This window comes from Chrysemys picta, chromosome 2 (genome assembly GCF_011386835.1).
Source record: "Chrysemys picta bellii isolate R12L10 chromosome 2, ASM1138683v2, whole genome shotgun sequence".
Classification (NCBI taxonomy): Eukaryota; Metazoa; Chordata; order Testudines; family Emydidae; genus Chrysemys; species Chrysemys picta.
In genome coordinates this window covers 285,487,844-285,508,024 of record NC_088792.1, presented here as the reverse complement: position 1 = coordinate 285,508,024, position 20,181 = coordinate 285,487,844, and the positions used below count along the sequence as shown (strand labels likewise).

The following is a 20,181-nucleotide window of genomic DNA, read 5'->3' as shown; positions in this document are numbered from 1 at the left end:
AACTATAAATATGGCCCTACCAAATTCACAGGCATGAAAAACGCACCACGGACCATGACATCTGGTCTCACCCGCATGAAATCTGATCTTTTCTGTGCTTTTACCCTACACTATACAGATTTCACAGGGGAGACCAGCATTTCTCAAAAAGGGGGTCCTGAAACCAAAAGGGAGTTGAGTTGCAGGGGGTCACAAGATTATTTTAGGGGGGTTGCGGTATTGCCACCCTTGCTTCTGTGCTGCCTTCATAGCTGAGTGGCTAGAGAGTGGCGGCTGTTGGCTGGGCACCCAGCTCTGAAGGCAGCACCCCGCCAGCAGCAGCGCAGAAGTAAGGGTGGAAATACCATATCATGCCGTCCTTACTTCTCCGCTGGTGCTGGCTCTGCCTTTAGAGCTGGGCTCCCGGCCAGCAGCCGCCGCTGTCCAGCTGCCCAGCTCTGAAGGCAGCGCCGCCGCCAGCAGCAACGCAGAAGTAAGGGTAGCAGCACAGCAACCCCCCCTACAATAACCTTGTGACCCCCCCCAGCAACTCCTTTTGGGGTCATGACCCCTACAATTACAACACCGTGAAATTTCCGATTTAAATAGCTGAAATCATGAAATGTATTACTTTTAAAATCCTATGACCCTGAAATTGACCAAAATGGACCGTGAATTTGGTAGGGCCCCAGCTATAAACATCAGCGCATGTGAAAGCACCTCTGAACTCTGAGTCTCCACTGACCGAGGACAACACCGGTGAGTGTTAATGAGGCTGTTAAGAATCATAGAATCATAGAATCATAGAATCATAGAATATCAGAGTTGGAAGGGACCTCAAGAGGTCATCTAGTCCAACCCCCTGCTCAAAGCAGGACCAATTCCCAGCTAAATCATCCCAGCCAGGGCTTTGTCAAGCCGGGCCTTAAAAACCTCCAAGGAAGGAGACTCCACCACCTCCCTAGGTAACGCATTCCAGTGTTTCACCACCCTCCTAGTGAAGTAGTTTTTCCTGATATCCAACCTGGACTTCCCCCACCGCAACTTGAGACCATTGCTCCTTGTTCTGTCATCTGCCACCACTGAGAACAGCCGAGCTCCATCCTCTTTGGAACCCCCCTTCAGGTAGTTGAAGGCTGCTATCAAATCCCCCCTCATTCTTCTCTTCTGGAGACTAAACAATCCCAGTTCTCTCAGCCTCTCCTCATAAGTCATATGCTCCAGACCCCTAATCATTTTTGTTGCCCTCCGCTGGACTCTTTCCAATTTTTCCACATCCTTCTTGTAGTGTGGGGCCCAAAACTGGACACAGTATTCCAGATGAGGCCTCACCAATGTCGAATAAAGGGGAACGATCACGTTCCTCGATCTGCTGGCAATGCCCCTACTTATACAGCCCAAAATGCCGTTAGCCTTCTTGGCAACAAGAGCACACTGTTGACTCATATCCAGCTTCTCGTCCACTGTGACCCCTAGGTCCTTTTCAGCAGAACTGCTACCTAGCCATTCGGTCCCTAGTCTGTAGCAGTGCATGGGATTCTTCCGTCCTAAGTGCAGGACTCTGCACTTGTCCTTGTTGAACCTCATCAGGTTTTTTTCTGCCCAATCCTCTAATTTGTCTAGGTCCCTCTGTATCCGATCCCTACCCTCTAGTGTATCTACCACGCCTCCTAGTTTAGTGTCATCTGCAAACTTGCTGAGAGTGCAGTCCACACCATCCTCCAGATCATTAATAAAGATATTAAACAAAACCGGCCCCAGGACCGACCCTTGGGGCACTCCACTTGAAACCGGCTGCCAACTAGACATGGAGCCATTGATCACTACCCGTTGAGCCCGACGATCTAGCCAGCTTTCTATCCACCTTACAGTCCATTCATCCAGCCCATACTTCTTTAACTTGGTGGCAAGAATACTGTGGGAGACAGTATCAAAAGCTTTGCTAAAGTCAAGAAATAACACATCCACTGCTTTCCCCTCATCCACAGAGCCAGTTATCTCATCATAGAAGGCAATTAGGTTAGTCAGGCACGACTTCCCCTTCGTGAATCCATGCTGACTGTTCCTGATCACTTTCCTTTCCTCTAAATGTTTCATAATTGATTCCTTGAGGACCTGCTCCATAATTTTTCCAGGGACTGAGGTGAGGCTGACTGGCCTGTAGTTCCCCGGATCCTCCTTCTTCCCTTTTTTAAAGATGGGCACTACATTAGCCTTTTTCCAGTCATCTGGGACCTCCCCCGATCGCCATGAGTTTTCAAAAATAATGGCTAATGGCTCTGCAATCTCACCCGCCAACTCCTTAAGCACCCTCGGATGCAGCGCATCCGGCCCCATGGACTTGTGCACGTCCAGTTTTTCTAAATAGTCCCGAACCACTTCTTTCTCCACAGAGGGCTGGTCACCTTCTCCCCATGCTGTACTGCCCAGTGCAGCAATCTGGGAGCTGACCTTGTGCGTGAATGCTGGAGACACAACACAGTTGATGTGAACAAACATGGCTGTGGCATCCTACTTTCTATTTAAGCAAGAGATACCACACACTACAAACTGGAGGCCAATGTTAAGTGCATTGTCACTTGTTTATCCTGAAGCTGAACACTGGTTCCGAACAAGACCAGCAAATGCTCACTATCTTTCTGCAAGTAACTCCACTGACTGGCTAGAAGCATGCGGTGCAACTGTGAAAGACTCAACAGTTGAAAAAGTGAAGAACTCTCTCACCACATTCCAAAAATTTGCATACATGGCCGATGAATGCACTGATGCAAATGGGAATCAAGTACTAAGTCATTGTGTACATTATCTTGATGTCAGTGGTAGGCCAGTAGATGCATTTCTAGATGTTCAAGTTATAGAAGACACATCGGCTGCATCTGTGACAACCCACATCTTAGAAGAGTTAAATGCTTGTCAATTGGACCCCAAAGAGACGGCTGCTTGTGCATTTGATGGAGCTGCAAACTTCTCTGGAAGGCATGGTGGAGTACAAGCTTTTCTCAGAGAAAAGTGTAACCCTAATCTCTCCTATACACACTGCAGAGGCCATCTACTCCAACTAGTGCTAGTACGAGGTGCAGACTCTTCAAAAGACATTAAAAAGGCTATAAATTTAATGTCTTCATTATGTTCTTTTTTCAGCAAGTTCAAATTAGTCCAACCTGAGAAAAACCCCTGGCTTTCTCATGAGAGATCCTTGGCTGTTGTCTTAAAATTACTCCAGTCATTGTTACTGGCTTTGGAAAGTATCTACCAAGATGGAATGGATCTAAGTAGTGAGGCTGGTGGATTACTTTTGCTACTACGTTCAGAGAAGACTATGGTCATTCTCTCTCGTAAGTCTACTGTTGAAACCATTTGGGTCATTAAACAGTGCCATCCAGGCATCTGCTACAATAGTAGTAGATCTTTGTCCAGCAATAGAAGCTACATTTGGATCAATCCGAGAGCTATCCATTGAAAACGTACTGGAAGAAGCAAAGCCTTCAGTCCAGAAGTTGACTAATGAAGGCATTTATATTCAATCCTTAAGTGAAGAGGACAAGAAGTGTTTGTTAAGACAATTGAAAAAGTACACAGACTTGATTCTTAAAAATCTACAACAGTGACTTCCAGTTTCTACTCAACCTCTACGTAGCTTTTACAGATCCCTGTCCTACAAAACACCGACAGCTGAGTGGAGTGAGGCACTACCAGTACTTGTCTCAGTACTTGTGACTCAGGCAGTCGGTCAAGCAAAATACCTGTCCCCACCCTCTCTCTTGATGCCCTCAATCAGCACAGGCTAAGTACAGTTCTACTGCCCTTTACTCATAGATTCATAGATTCTAGGACTGGAAGGGACCTCGAGAGGTCATCGAGTCCAGTCCCCTGCCTGCATGGCAGGACCAAATACCGTCTAGACCATCCCTGATAGACATTTATCTAACCTACTCTGAAATATCTCCAGAGATGGAGATTCCACAACCTCCCTAGGCAATTTATTCCAGTGTTTAACCACCCTGACAGTTAGGAACTTTTTCCTAATGTCCAACCTAGACCTCCCTTGCTGCAGTTTAAACCCATTGCTTCTGGTTCTATCCTTAGAGGCTAAGGTGAACAAGTTTTCTCCCTCCTCCTTATGACACCCTTTTAAATACCTGAAAACTGCTATCATGTCCCCTCTCAGTCTTCTCTTTTCCAAACTAAACAAACCCAATTCTTTCAGCCTTCCTTCATAGGTCATGTTCTCAAGACCTTTAATCATTCTTGTTGCTCTTCTCTGGACCCTTTCCAATTTCTCCACATCTTTTTTAAAATGCGGTGCCCAGAACTGGACACAATACTCCAGCTGAGAGCTTATTCATACAATAAGAATAACAACATTTCATTCCCCTCCCGCCCCCAAGCCAAAATCTATCACTTGGGCAACACAGCTCTGTTTGCTGGATACCTAGGTAGATTAGGTGTGGATGTAAATACAATCTGGTCCTGAAGCCTTTCCCCCCCAGCCGCCAGCTCATCACTAGCGGTCAGGGAGAGCTCATTTTGACTTCGCTTACAAATCATCATTTGAAATGATTAGTTGGCCACCATCACCGGAATGAACGCACTGACATCGTCATCAAAAACAACAGCTGTGTAAGGAAGCGCGTCTATGCTCAGACTTTTCAAATCTATACTTCTTCAGATACACGTATTTTATCATACACTTTCTATGCTTTTAAAGTGTGTATTAATGTTTCAATTTCAATTCAAATGTCCAAACAATCACTAAATTGGCAACACTACATGTAACTAGTTCACAAAACTGTGGGGGAGGGGGGGGTGTACACCAGCTGTAGGCAAATCCCTGTCCTCCTCCCTCCAGACTGCAGCGGGGAAACGAAACCAAACACAAAGACATTTCCTGGGGCTCTGGATTCCGTTAAGACTCTGAGCCTTGTTGCCTCTGGCTGCTCTGGAACTAAGAAAAAAAACCCATGTGAGCAAACTCCCCTGCCTATTCCACACCCAGCCCAGCCATCAATCTCCTGTCTCCTCCCCACTAACACGCAGTCTTTGCATGCGCTGCCTTCACAGGCAACCACCAAGATCCTCATTTATAACCAGCCCCCCAAGAAGCAGCTGCCTTTCTGCCCAGGCTGTGACGGCAGGCCGAAGATGAAGGCTTTTCTTCTCACCCTGCTGGTGGCGGTTCTGTGTGTGGAGCAAGGTGAGATGCTGCTAATGATTCCTCTGTGCCTGAGAGAGAGCCAGGGAAGCAGCTAGAAATGGGGGGGCAGAGGGGGATTTTTGCAGCACCGTTGGCAAAGATTCTACCTTGAACTGGGAGCTGGCACTTCTGCAAACCTCCCTTTGCAGCCGGTCGCTTGGTAGCCCGGCTGGTGCGGTGGCTGTCTTTTGAGCACTAGCTTGTGCGGATGTAATAAAAATAGCTCAGTGCAGGCATAGCAAGTTATCTCCATTTCATGATGCTTAGGGGGATGCAGTGCTCTGGGTGCAAGAGGGAGCACGCTTCTGTGGATCTGAGCTCCTTCCAACAGCAGCATGTCTTGAGAGGCTTAGAGGGAGATGGGGGGGGGGGGGGCTGACTAGCCCTAGAGACCTGTCTAGTCATCTCATAAGGAAATCTTTTATACGGTTATCCTCTGAGCCAGGCTCTTTTACTCAGGGCGATCAGGGCTCCTCAGCATTGCTTTCTTGCAACCATAACTTTGCAAGTCCTTCTCGTGTTATTAGCTAAAAACATAAGGGTCTGATTGATCCCAGATACAGCGGAGTAAATCAGGAGTCACTGCACTGAATTCAGTTAAGCTGGCGCAGTGGAGCATCGGCACAAGTGAGATCAGACTCAGGCCCTGCGTTCTTACAATGCTGCAGTGGAATCCCAGTAATATTGGACGGGGGTCACAGCAGTAGGTTCTGGTGGGAAGAGCCACTGGTTGATTCTTAATGGAGGATAATTTTACTCCTCCAACTCTTCCTGAGCTCATCTGGTTTTAAAAAGAAGGAGGTCTGGGGCAGTTTGATACTTGGATGGGAGACCTCCAGGGATAAAAGGTGTTTGTGGAACAGGTTTTTATTTGTTTATTTTTTTGCAACAAAACCTAGGAAGAACCGGCTCAGTTATTAACCAATGAATGTCCACTTGTTCGAAGATTTCCCCATTTATAGTCTCCCAGGTGCTCTTGTTTTTTGATCGTCTGTACAAATGTATTAACCCCCTCTCTTACTGTTTACTCACATTAACACACATAAATAAATCACCCCAAGACCTGCACCAGGTGCCAGGATAAACTACAGCCTGAGCCCAAGGAAACTGACCAGCTCCAGCCATCTGGGTTTCTGGCTCTGTGGGATCCATAGTGAGAAACAACTAGTTGGTTTATCGCTGCTCTTAAGATGATCTTAGCTGCCCCCTCTAGATACTCACTCCGGATCCCACGCCACAGTATCTAAGCCCATCGTGATGTCAACCAAGTGGACACAGAGAGTGTGTTATTTTCCCAGTCCCAGTCTGTGTGTGATCAAATCCAGCCCAGAGCGTGAGAAATCTGCTGGAGTTTGTGGCTGGACAGTAGACACCCTTCATCAGGCAAATGGGGTTATTGCAGGTAGCTGTGTCCCCAGAGCAACAGGAATATTCCTTTTGCCATGCAAGGAGCCTCTCCTGAGGAACTCCCTTTGCTTTAGCTGGCTACTCACTAACCTGCCTTGAAGACACAATGTGGTGTTTAAGTGCCAAGTACTGGGCTGTTGAAGGAGAGCAGTGGCTGTGTGGAGAACACAGACAGAGCTGGCGTGGGCAGTAACGGCTTGATCCAAAGCCCAGAGATGTCAGCGGGAGTCTTTCCACTGAGTGCATTGGGCATTGGGTCAGGGTTTGAAAGCCTTGGCCGAGCTCTGCTCTTTGCAAGGTCAGATTCCACAGGTCCAGAGGCATTTGTTGTATCTCACGAGTTCTTCAGCATCTCCAGTAGCTGAGCACAGAAAGCTTCTTCCCCTGGCAAATTGTTCCATTATCTGATTGGTGGCAATTGGTTTTTCCTCTTGCATTGCTTAGGTTCTTTGTTCTGTAGTTTCAGTCACTGACTCCTGAAATAATTCCTCCCTCTTCATTACATTTTCTATTTTTAGACATTTTTCATGAGCCCGTTGTTTCTGGTTTTCCTCTGTAATGTACTTATTAGTACTGGCATTTGTCTTGGTACCGTGTGACATTTTGATGTAAAACTAGAATGATAGAACGTGAGCCTGGCACACATTGACTACGGCCACGTCTGCCCTAGCGTGCTTACAGCGGCACAGCTCTACCGATGCCGCTGCCCCTCTGTAAGATCTCTCCTGTAGCTGCTGTCTGCCGACCGGATAGAGCTCTCCCCTTGACAGAATTAAACCACCCACAATGAGTGATTGTAGCTGTGTGGGCGGGTGAGCGACATAGCGCTGTCCACACTAGCAGTTAGGTCAGTGTAACTTATGTCACTCAGGCATGCTCATTCCCTTAGCCAGTGACATAGAATCATAGAAATGTTGGGCTGGATGAGAGCTCAAGAGGTTATCAAGTCCACCCACTACTGAGGCAGGACGAAGTAAACCTAGACCATCCCTGACAGGGGGTTGTCCAACTTGTTCTTAAAAACCTCCAATGACTGGCATTCCACAACCTCCCTTAGAAGCCTCACAGTTCAGGTTTTCCAAACCTTTTATCAGTTTTGTTGCTCTCCAATTTGTCCACCTCCTTTGGTGCCCAGAACTGGACACAGTACTCCAGCTGAGGCCTCACGAGCAGGGGCGGTGAGTTATATGGGCCTGTGGTGCCCGGGCTCCAGCAATAATCAGGGCCCAGGGGCCCGGCTCCACCAGTGTTTGGGGCCGGGTCTCTCCTCCAGCCCCGTGCGCCGCGCCTGAGTGTCCTCCAGCCCCCACTTGCTGCCCCTGCGCGCCTCCCCTGAGTCCTGGAGCCTCCCCGCCTCTCCCCTGCAGCTCGGCATCAACTGCCAGTGTAGGCTCCTAGTGCCCCCCATCCCCACTAGTGCCAGGGCAGGCTGCCCCTGCCCCTGCCCCTGCCCTTCCTCCTCGGACCCTTCCCTTTTCCAGCGGGACCCTCTGCCAGCACAAGGGGACCCCCCCGCCCGCAGTCACCGCTCCTGCCCCATGCTGGGCAAGGGGCAGCCACATGCACCACCCACAGTGAGGCTACAGTGAGGGGAAGCAGCAGGGGAGTGTGCTGCCGGGTGGGGGGAAGGGGGACCCCTCCCTCGGAGGTCTCTGTTGATGGCAGGGAGAGGGCAGGGGGGAGTCCTCCTCTCTGGCCCCAGCACCGGGGCAGCCTGCCGACACCCCAAACTCCTCATCCCTGGCCCTGCCCCACCCCAGAGCCCACACCCCCAGCCAGAGCCCTCACCCCTCACCCCAACTCTCTGCCTGAGCCCCTCCCACACCGCAAACCCCTCATCCCCAGCCCTCACCCCAACTCTCTGCCTGAGCCCCTCCCACACCGCAAACCCCTCATCCCCAGCCCCCAGCCCTCACCCCAACTCTCTGCCTGAGCCCCTCCCACACCCCAGACCCCTTGTTCCCGGCCCTGTCCCACCTCAGAGCCCGCACCCCCAACCAGAGCCCTCACCCCAACCCTCTGCCTGAGCCCCTCCCACACCGCAAACCCCTCATCCCCAGCCCCCAGCCCTCACCCCAACTCTCTGCCTGAGCCCCTCCCACACCGCAAACCCCTTGTTCCCGGCCCTGTCCCACCTCAGAGCCCGCACCCCCAGCCAGAGCCCTCACCCCTCACCCCAACCCTCTGCCTGAGCCCCCCCCCCCAAACCCCTCATCCCCAGCCCCACCCCAGAGCCCTCACATTTTTAAATTCTTTTTAAAAATATATATCGGCGTACAAGGCAGGTGTGGGGAGGTGGGACTTGGACCTGTTCTGGAAACCACCAAAAATTATACAAACCTGCCACCTCTGCTCACCAGTGCCAAAAAGAACAGGACAATTTCCTCCTCTGTCTTACATTCAATACATCCTGTTACTACACTTGAGAATATTAGCCGTTTTTTAAACCGCATCACATTGTTGACTCATATTCAATGTGTGATCAACTATAACCCTCAGCTCCTTTTCAGCAGTGCTTCCACCTAACTAGTTGTTCCCTATTTTGTAGCTGTGCATTTGATTTTTCCTTCCGAACTGTAGTACTTTGCACTTAACGTCCTTGAATTTCACTTGGTGGATTTCAGACCAATTCTCGAATTTGTCAAGGTCATTTTGAATTCTAATCCTGCCCTCCAAAGTGCTTGCAACAACTCCCAGCTTGGCATCATCTGCAAATGTAATAAGCGTACTCTCCACTCCATTACCCAAATTATTAATTAAAATATTGGACAGTACCGGACCCAGTACTGGCCTCTGCAGGACCCCACAGGAATCACCTTCCCAGTTTGACACTGAACCATTGATAACAGTCTTGCAATCATTTGTGCATCCGCTTATAGGAATTTAATTTAGAACACCTGTCTTTACTTTGCTTATGGGAATGTCATATAGGACTGTGTCAAAATCAAACTATATCACACCTGCTCCCTTCCCCCTATCAACTAGGCTAGTTGTCAAAGAAGGAAATGAGGTGGGTTTGGCATGATGTTTTCTTGAGAAGTCCATGCTTATTTTTTCTTATAACCCTATTACTCTGTCGGTAACATTATGGCTGTGGAAAGGAACATGCGGAGAAATTATTTACAAATTGGTGTCACAGAAGCCGTTGGGGGAACTTTTCAGAGGCATGAATAGCAGTTGGATGCCCAGCTGCCATTTCTGCCTTTGAAAAATTCCTCCTCTGTGTTTTGGGTACAATCCTGAAGTCCTTACTCAGTCGATGCACAGGGAAACCTATCACTGGCTTCAATGAGAGTTTGGCCTGAAATAGCGGCTGAGAACATCAGGATATGGTGCACTTTGATGCTCATTAGCAGCAGGTGACAGGGTGGGGATTAGACTAATAGAATCATAGAAGATTAGGGTTGGAAGAAACCTCAGGAGGTCATCCAGTCCAACCCCCTGCTCAAAGCAGGACCAATCCCCAACTAAATCATCCCATCCAGGGCTTTGTCAATCCAGGCCTTAAAAACCTCTAAGGAAGGAGATTCCACCACCTCCCTAGGTAACCCATTCCAGTGCTTCACCACCCTCCTAGTGAAATAGTGTTTCCTAATATCCAACCTAAACCTCCCCCACTGCAACTTGAGACCATTGCTCCTTGTTCTGTCATCTGCCACCACTGAGAACAGCCGAGCTCCATCCTCTTTGGAACCCCCCTTCAGGTAGTTGAAGGCTGCTATCAAATCCCCCCTCATTCTTCTCTTCTGCAGACTAAATAAGCCCAGTTCCCTCAACCGCTCCTCGTAAGTCATGTGCCCCAGCCCCATAATCATTTTTGTTGCTCTCCACTGGACTCTCTCCGATTTGTCCACATCCTTTCTTTAGTGGAGGGACCAAAACTGGACGCAATACTTCAGGTGTGGCCTCACCAGTGCCGAATAGAGGGGAATAATCACTTCCCTTGATCTACTGGCAATGCTCCTACCTATACAGCTCATTATGATGTTAGCCTTCTTGGTAACAAAGGCACACTGTAAACCAGGAACAAATAACATATTCCTGCAAGCCTCTAACATGGGGTGTGTTTTCCTTTTGCAGCTCACTCACTGCTGTGCTTCACCTGTAAGGATGCATCCTCCAACTGGGAGTGTCTGGGATCAACTACATGTCAAAGTGATGAAAACTACTGTGTGACCACGTATGTTGGTGCAGGAATTGGTAAGTTTGGGCATGTTCTGCCTATTGTCTTTCCATAGCACTTTCCCAGATGACATCCTGCCCCAGCTCCAGATCACTGGGTTTTCCTTCCTCCTTCTACTGGAAGGGTGGGACATGGCTGATGTGGAATTGGGGAATCACTCCTTGAAACTGAATGGCAGGAGACCTTTTCTGGGATGCGTTAAGGGGGCGGGAGCCCCTGTGCTCATTAGTGAGGTTTGCACATGAGTGAATGACTGATAGGAGGGCGGTGCAGGCAATGTCAGGCTTCCTGTACACCAATGCAAGGGCTCTATATCTACCCCTCCAATATTAGCTGAAGTCCTGAAAGGAGGCTCTTTATAGCCCAGTCCTGCAGCCACTCCCCAGCCATACAATGGTTTAAGTACCAAACATCTCACGTGCTGGTGCAAGGTTCCACTATTGGCATGTGCAAGTGAGAGAATTCACACGCTCCAATCCCAGTGCCTGGCTGGTTGTGCCTGCACAAAAGGAGGCCGGGTTGAAGCCTTTTGGGGTATATTGGTGTCTGCTGCTTAATGAGCTGTGCTGTGACCTGACTACTACGAGCTCGTTAAAGCTCTGAGGCTCAACAGCAGGAGACAGGACCCAGTCCCCTCTGTGCTGCATCCCCGCAGCCCTCCCTGAACTCCCAAAGCCCTGTCCCAGCATGCAGTGGGCAAAGTGTGACAATCTGGAATAGATTCCCAGGGTTCTCTCTGGCTGTTCCCACTTCCTGGCCAGGAATCTGAAGAGGATGTTCCCAAATGGTTACATACGGGTCTGTAGCTGCTAGGAAGAGACTAGTGCTGTTTTCATGGTATATAACAGCAGTAGTGACTTCTAATGGCTGGGCATTCACTGGCAGAGCTAAGGCTGTGAGGCTCTTAACTGCTGAGAAATGGCCTCCTCCTCTCAGGATTGCTTAGCTACATCGGTACAATTATCTCCTTTGCAGAGCTCAGGAGCTCCTGTCCGAACTCTGGGCAACATTTTAATCTTGAGTCTCTTTCTCTTGTTTGTTTTTCTGGTTCAGGTGGACATTCCGGGCAGAGCATCTCCAAGGGGTGTGCTTCAGTTTGCCCCAACAGTGGGATAAACATAGGGATAGCAGCCGCCTCTGTTTCCTGCTGCAGTTCTTCCTTGTGCAACATCAGTGGGGCCACCAGCGTGAAAGTCAGCTACTCGGTGCTGGCCATGGCGATCTTGGCCAGCTTTGTCTATATCAGGGCTGGACTGTGATCGGGCCAGGAAAAAAACCTTGATGCCCTGAAGAACCTGCTCAGGGTTCTCCAACGAGACACCAAACCTCCCTCTGTGCAAAGCTATACTGGGGTTACCAATGGTGCCCTTTCTTCCAAACTCTCTCTCAGATCCCATTAGACAATACCTGTCCTCTTCCCGTTCACAAGGAAATCCCGCTGCTGTCACTGGGTGCCCCTCTGTGCCTCTCAGCAGATCTGGATTGCTGCTCCCATGGTTTTGGGCGTAGCAGACCTGGGAAGCTCAACTGAAGAGTGCAGCCCCTCTGGGGAGATGTCCGCTTGCACTCTTAACCCATCAGGAAATGGTGGATAATGTTTGCAGGGTTTCTACTTTTATACCCATAGTCCCAGTTGATGGGGCTGATTAAAAAAAGGTCAGGGCTCACCAGAAAATGTTTATCCCAAACCACCTTCAAAGTGGAATACTTAAACACCCCTGCCTCTTGTTACCGCAGAGACATTTCCCATCCACGTCACGCTAGGGATCAGCGCCAGACTGACTGCTGGGAAGGCATGATCCAAAACCAAACCTCAGATACATTCACCCCCGGTTGGATTCTGTTTTTTTTACATTGTTTTCTTTATTCTTCTCCTTGGCTGACTTTTCTTATGTAAAATGAATGCAGTGCTCACACGTGAGCATCACAGCTGAATAAATACGTTCCTGTTCTTGCCTGAGCCCAGATGTATTGTGTGTCTCTTTGCTTGCTGGAAAACAGGGTGTGTGAGGTGCCCTTAGCTGAAAGTTCAACTCATGGGTGCAGCACAACTGCTCCTTGGGACAGCTGCTCTGTGGTTCTCAGCAGCGCCGTCTCTCTTGTCACTTTTCATCCTAACACAGACCTTTACCTCCCATGCCTGCCCCCATCCCCCTCCAGGATGGGCCCTGAGGAAAGAACACTTGAGTTGATTATTCACCTGTTCTCCCAGCTGTGGTACCTGTAACATGTCCCACAGACCAGATGCTGCCTTATATTGTTTTACTCCCTAAAAGCCCTTTCGGATTCAGTCCGTATGTCTGAGGCTGGACAGGATGAAGCGTGAGTCTGGTCTACCATAGACGTGTCATATGGGACTGGAGCAAACACGGGGAGCAAAACCACTGTGGGGTCAGTCTGTACGTTAGATATTAGCGTCTCTCTGATTCCTGCCTTCCATCGTCAGTGAGTGGTGACGGAAAACCCTGCGGCTATATTTAAAAACAGCCATAATGAGCAATTTCCTTTAACCCCTTGTCGTCATCCCAGAGTGCCCCCATGTGGGCAGGTGTGGTGTTGCAGGCGAGCCCTTACTTTGTTTTCCCCTCACCCAGGGTAGTGGCAAGTCCAAACAGCCTGTTAAATGCTAAAGAGCACCCCCTAGTGGAGGGTCATTTATTAACAGAAAAGCCCATCAAAAAAACATTCACCCCAGCATCCTGGCGGGTGACGTGTTCATCTTAGTCCATGTCCCCCAGCTGAGTCCCATGTTCCCCTCTACCCAGGCTCTTCCCCTGGGGTTCCCTTGGTGCCAGTCTCTGCCCTGAGGTTGTGCCTCTGGCCCCTGCTGGAGTAACATCCTTCTCTGGAGCCTGGGGGGTCGGGGAAGTCCCTCCACTGTGACCTTTCTCCAGGGAAAGCAGGTAATCCATGTGAGGCCGGGCTTCCAGCCTGTGTCTGGATGACCACTGGCTGAGACCAGGTCCTTTTGGGTGCCTGCAGACTGCCGTCCTCTATCTAGGAGTTGCCCATCTCCAGGAGCTCCTCTTAGAGCAGTGGTTCCCAAACTGGGGTTCGTGAACCCCTGGGGGTTTGCAAAGTGTTATAGGGGGTTCTTGGGAAAAAATTCACTAATGGCGGACAGAGCTGTCCCTAGGGACCCCGGGTAGCACGGGGCCCGCAGCCTGGAGCCCCTGGATTTTCAAGAGCTAAGCAGATCAAAGCAAGCACATCTATCACACTGAGGAGATTTAAACTTCAAGACTCCTTAGAAGAAATGTAAAGGGAGGTGGATATTTTTTGCTGTTTTTAAAATTAAATAGGCAGCTAGTATTGTTTTTAAAATTATTATGAAGAATAAGTTTAAGGTTTGTTGTAATGTAACGTGCATTGTTTGCCTGGACTGCTCAAGACCTGAATGCTTGTGTAGGAGGAACTCTTTGAGTTGGCTTCTTAAATACCTTCCTGCTGTTTCCCATCTGACACTCCTTGATAAAACATAGGAGCCTTGTCTTATAACTGGCTTATTCAAAGCGATACAAGCTACGAAAGCGAGATCTTGGAAGAGCGTTGCCATTTTCATAATGTAATAAAAATACTTTAATGATAAATAATAATGAACAATAAATAGTGTGTAATAAGCATGTCATAAAAACAAATTTTATATCTCCAAGATCACTGCTTTTATAATTTATATTCAGGTAAAGGAGAAAATCCCTGGAAATATTCATTTTTAGAAGGGGGTTGGCGAGACCCAATGTCTGAGAGGTTCGCTGTCCCGATGGGTTCCCCAGAGAGCCCTGCTCAGCCTTCTGGCTCAGGTTTCTCCTGCGAGCTGCCCTCCGCTCCACAGGAGCCTCCCATCTCCCTTTGGTGCTACCGTCTAACTGCGCATGGGTAACCTTTATTAATCAGCCACCCAGGGCAGCCGATTACCTCCACTAGGGCTAGAAACTTACTTTATCTTTAAGGATGTAGGCTGAAATCATCACATATCCACCTGACTCCAGGAGCTGGGGCTTTAAGGAAAACAATAATTATCATGAGACTCATGAGAGTTGGCAACGCTGAGTTCCTCAGGGAACTGATGGGCAGCATCCCCTGGGAGAATAACATGAGGGGGAAAGGAGTCCAGGAGAGCTGGCTGTATTTTAAAGAATCCTTATTGAGGTTGCAGGAACAAACCATCCCAATGTGTAGAAAGAATAGTAAATATGGCAGCCGACCAGCTTGGCTTAACAGTGAAATCCTTGCTGACCTTAAACGCAAAAAAGCGTACAAGAAGTGGAAGATTGGACAAATGACCAGGGAGGAGTATAAAAATATTGCTCAGGCGTGCAGGAGTGAAATCAGGAAGGCCAAATCGCACTTGGAGTGCAGTTAGCAAGAGATGTTAAGAGTAACAAGAAGGGTTTCTTCAGGTGTGTTAGCAACAAGAAGAAAGTCAAGGAAAGTGTGGGCCCCTTACTGAATGAGGGAGGCAACCTAGTGACCGAGGCTGTGGAAAAAGCTAATGGACTCCAGTGCCCTAACAAGGGCGAGGCCAGTGAGGCACTTGCCTCGGGCACACAAAGCCGGAGAGGAGGGGGTGCAGAAAGCAGTGGAGGAAAAAAAAAAAAGGAGCAGAGAGTCCCTGTCTCTCCCCTGCAGCAACTGCTGCCGCAGGGTCCTAGCTCCCCCCATCTCAACTGCCAGGGCAGACTGACTCTGAGCCTGCCCTTCCCCCTCAGACCCTTTCATTTTCCAAAGGGACCCTCCAGCAGCACAGGCCTCCCCCCGGCCGCAGTCACCGCTCCTGCCCCATGCAAGGAGGCAGCCCCATCCCTCACCCCCAGTGAGGCTACAGTCAGGGGCAAGAGCAGGGGTGGAGATGCACGCAGCACCCCCCGGCACCCACCATGGGGGAGACGAGGGAGATTCCTGGACGTGAGAGGGGCCCTAGGAGCACATGCAGTGACAGTGGTGGGGGTGAGTGTGCTGCTGGGGGGGGTGGGAAAGGGGGGCTCCTCCCCCACAGCTCGCTGCTGCCGGCAGGGAAAGGGCTGAGGGAAGTCCTCCTCTCTGGCCCCTGTCCCGGAGCAGCCTGCCTGCACCCCAAACTCATCCCCAGCCCTGCTCCCACCCCAGAGCCCACACCCCAGTCAGAGCTTTCACCCCCAACTGCACCCCACACCTCTGCCCCAGCCCTGAGCCCCGCCAGCACCCCAAACCTACCATTTCCTGCCCCACCCCAGAGCCCTCACCCCCCACACTCCTACTCTCACCCTGAGCCCCTCCCACATGCCAAACCCCTCATCTGCAACCACAACACACAGCCCTCACCCCTGCACCCCTTCCCTCTGCACCCCTCCTATCCCCAAACTCCCTCCAGAACCTACACCCCCTCCCTCCACACCCCCTCCCATTCCCAAACTCCCTCCCAGAGCCTGCACCCCAATCCCCTGCCCCAGCCTAGGATCTGCACCTCAGACCTCCTCCCTCACCCAAACTCCCTCCCAGAGCCTTGGGCGGGTGGGGGGATGGAGTTTGGGCGGGGCGTGTTCTGGGCACCACCAAAATTTCTACAAACTTGCCACCCCTGATCCTGCCCTGCAAACCTGAACTCCCAGCATTCTCAGGACACATAATGATCCCTAGTGGCCACTCCTGATATCCAGCACCTCCCTCCTCTCTTAACTGTGAGTCCCTCTCTGGATTGGAACTGGACTGGAACCAAAGACCATCTTGGAAGCAACATTACCATCCCAAGCAGTCAAAAATTATGAGTTAGACCCCCCAAAAGCACAGGCTCTATCGCCGCTGCTTCATTGGAGAGTCCCAAGGGTCGGTTCTGGGGCCGGTTTTATTCAATATCTTCATTAATGATCTGGAGGATGATGTGGACTGCACCCTCAGCTAGGGTGACCAGACGTCCCGATTTTATCGGGACTGTCCCGATATTTCCTTGTTTGTCCCGCGTCCCGACCGACATGCGGTCGGGACACTGGACAAACAAGGAAATGTCCCGGAGCCTAGAGCCCGGAAGTGCTCGCACCCCCCCCCCGCCCCGACTCCGCCCCCTCCTCCCCCGATTGGCTCCCTCCCCGAATCCCCGCCTCTTCCCCGGGCTCACCATTCCCCCTCCCTCCACAAGCGCTGGAGGGAGGCCCGGGAGACACAGGGGAAGTGCGGGGCCGGGGTGAGTAACAGTCCGGCCTGGCCGTAGGGAGAGGAGGGGGGCGGCCCGCGGGGCCAGGCGGCGGCTGCTCTCCCCCCCGGGCAGCGGGACTCGGGAGCAGCCGCTGCTGCAGCTCCCACTGCCGCGGGGGAGGAAGCGGCCATGGGGCTCCGCGGCTGCAGCTCTGGCGCCCCCGAACCCCCCGAGCTGGGGCCTGCTGCGGGGACCCAGCAGCGCGTACGCTGGGCCCAGCCCCTGGCTAGGCGCGTCTGGGCTGCCCAGCTGGTGCTATCCCGCGGCGGCCCCGGGGCGGAGGCATCGGCAGCCCAGTCCCGTTCGTTCCCCTGCGGTACCCGCCCCCCGCCACGCCCCCCCCCCCCGCGTCACCCCCCCCCCCCCGCGTCCCAATATTTGTCTTGGGTGATCTGGTCACCCTACCCTCAGCAAGTTTGCAGATGACACAAAACTGAGAGGAGAGGTAGATATGCTGGAGGGTAGGGATAGGATACAGACGGACCTGGACAAAATAGAGGATTGGGCCAAAAGAAACCTGATGAGGTTTAACAAGGACAAGTGTGGAGTCCTGCACTTAGGACGGAAGAATCCCATGCACTGCTACAGACTAGGGACCGTGTGGCTAGGAAGCAATTCTGCAGAAAAGGACCTAGGGTTCACAATGGACGAGAAGCTGGATATGAGTCGACAGTGTGCCTTTTTCGCCAAGAAGGCTAACGGTATTTTGGGCTGTATAAGTAGGGGCATTGCCAGCAGATCGAGGGACGTGATCATTCCCCTCTATTTGACATTGGTGAGGCCTCATCTGGAGTACTGTATCCAGTTTTGGGCACCACACTACAATAAGGATGTGGAAAAATTGGAAAGAGTTCAGAGGAGGGCAACAAAAATCATTAGGGGTCTTGAGCACATGACTTATGAGGAGAGGCTGAGGGAACTGGGATTTGTTTAGACTGCAGAAGAGAAGAATGAGGGGGGATTTGATAGCTGCTTTCAACTACCTGAAAGTGGGTTCCAAAGAGGATGGATCTAGACTGTTCTCAGTGGTACCAGATGATAGAAGAAGGAGTAGTGGTCTCAAGTTGCAGTGGGGGAGGTTTAGGTTGGATATTAGGACACACTATTTCATCAGGAGGGTGGTGAAGCACTAGAATGGGTTTTTAAGGTCAGGCTTGACAAAGCCCTGGCTGGGATGATTTAGTTGGGAATTGGTCCTGCTTTGAGCAGGGGATTGGACTAGATGACCTCCTGAGGTCCCTTCCAACCCTGATATTCTATGATTCATAGAATCCATGGCCCAAAAGGGACAGTCTGACCCCCCTCTATAACACAGGCCAGAGAACTCCCTGGAAAAAAATCCTAAGGATTATCTTTTAGAAAAACATCGAACCTTGATTTAAAAATGGCCAGTGATGCAGAATCCACTACGACCCTTGGTACATTGTCCCAATGGTTAATTCCCTTCACTGTTAAATATTTATACCTTATCTCCAGTACAATGAAAGCCTTTAAATGTAACACTTTATATCTCAAATGCTTTAACTGTCCCTCCCCCCCACCTCCGTTTTTTCTGAGTTTAATAAAAGATTCAATAGCTGTGAATGATGGTTGTTACAATCGCAGTCAGCGGTGGTAGCTTGATGTGGACATTCCAACGCTGCCTTGTGGAGGCACCTTAAAAAATGGCTGTAAGTAACTTGCCAAGAGTCACCCAGGAAATCTGTGGTGGAAAAGACAATCAAACGATGGTCTCCCAAGTTCCAGACCAGCATTCTAGCCATTGGCTCCCACCAAAGCCTTTATTTGCCTAGCCCAAGAGGAAGGACTGAGGAGGCAGCATCTACAAATAATGCATAATCCAAAGGCGATAGCTCTAGGACTAGACATGAAGATCAGTTATCTACTCTCTTGCCCTCCAGAGGACTTTGGCTCATAGTCACATGCTTATCACCTTTCTTATATACAGGACAGGGAGGCTAATTGCAACTTTCCGTTCTAACTGCTCTAGTAAATGACAGCTTTTCTATTAATGGTGTGTGTGCGCCCATATGGGTTGTTGTTTTTTCTTAAAGCCCCAGCTCCTGGAGTCATGAGATCATGTGAGAACTTCAGATTTCATTTATTTATTTTTTAAAATATTTTTAATCCCTCCTGGTTGCGGAGACAAGCTCATGAGTTTTAAGCCAGACTCATGATTTTGAGGGGCTCGACGCATGGTTTTTGGAGTCGTGGGGTTGGCCACACAGACCATTTAGACTCTGTGGAATTATAAGTCCAAATTCCAGCAGGGACAACTCAGACCTTCCCCTTTCGCAGACAGATAAATGGTGTCCCAGGCACTTTACTGAGTGGGAGTAGTTTGGATGACACCTTAAAAAGGAGGTCGGGTCGGCTCTGTATGGACATTAGAGACTTTATCACACTTTTTATAAGAGAGGAATGATCTCTTGAGCCAGAATTTCCCCTCTTTGGAGACGACTTTGAACTGGTTGCTGCCATGGTGGTTGCCTGATGGAAGGTCATTTTTTTGCAAAGTTTGGACAAAATCCCATCAGCAGTTGTTGAATTATTTTTTGGGGAAAAAACACTTTTCTGCGTGTAAAAAAACCCCTCTAATATTACCTTTATAGAACAGGATGGCAGCCAAAACAATTGTGGCTTGATAGTGCCATGGATGCCGTCTAGAAAGGATGAATGCTTTTGCTCCTATTTGATTTACCAAAGTTATGGAGAGCCTGGAGATGTTTTCCATTTTCAAGGCTTTCTTTGCAACGAAAGGGGCTAGAAACATGTTAAATGAAACCTGAAGTTAGACTGGCATTTCTAGCCTCCCGTCCCTCCAAAACAGTGGCTGGAGCACAGCTATGGGCTTCAGAACACATGATCAGCTGTGAGCTTAACTATAAATATGGCCCTACCAAATTCACGGACATGAAAATCACGTCACAGACCATGAAAGCTGGTCTCACCTGAATGAAATCTGATCTTTTGTGTGCTTTTACCCTATGCTATACAGATTTCACAGGGGAGACCAGCATTTCTCAAAAAGGGGGTCCTGACCCAAAAGGAAGTTGCAGGGTGGGGTCACAAGATTATTTTAGGGGGCTTGCGGTGTTCCCACCCACTTGCTTCTGTGCTGCCTTCATAGCTGGGTGGCTGGAGAGTGGCAGCTGTTGGCCAGGGACCCAGTTCTGAGGGCAGCACCCCGCCAGCAGCAGTGCAGAAGTAAGGGTGGAAATACCATACCATGCCATCCTTACTTCTCCC

The 20,181-nt window shown here is 50.1% G+C and overlaps 1 protein-coding gene across 2 annotated transcripts in view; it reads left to right on the top strand.

Moving 5' to 3' along the window:
- The first annotated feature begins 4,827 nt into the window (after window positions 1-4,827).
- The window catches only part of LOC103305872 (lymphocyte antigen 6E-like), a 31,434-nt gene continuing 16,080 nt past the window's right edge, over window positions 4,828-20,181 (top strand). The window contains exons 1-3 of one of the 2 annotated variants that reach the window (XM_065586338.1): window positions 4,828-5,173; window positions 10,661-10,780; window positions 11,817-12,723. In XM_065586338.1, the coding sequence (XP_065442410.1) occupies window positions 5,122-5,173; window positions 10,661-10,780; window positions 11,817-12,022 (378 nt within the window). In that variant the 5' untranslated portion in view covers window positions 4,828-5,121 and the 3' untranslated portion in view covers window positions 12,023-12,723. Of the gene's footprint in view, window positions 5,174-10,660; window positions 10,781-11,816; window positions 12,724-20,181 lie in introns of those variants that run through there. The other variant, XM_065586339.1, reaches the window with a different exon arrangement.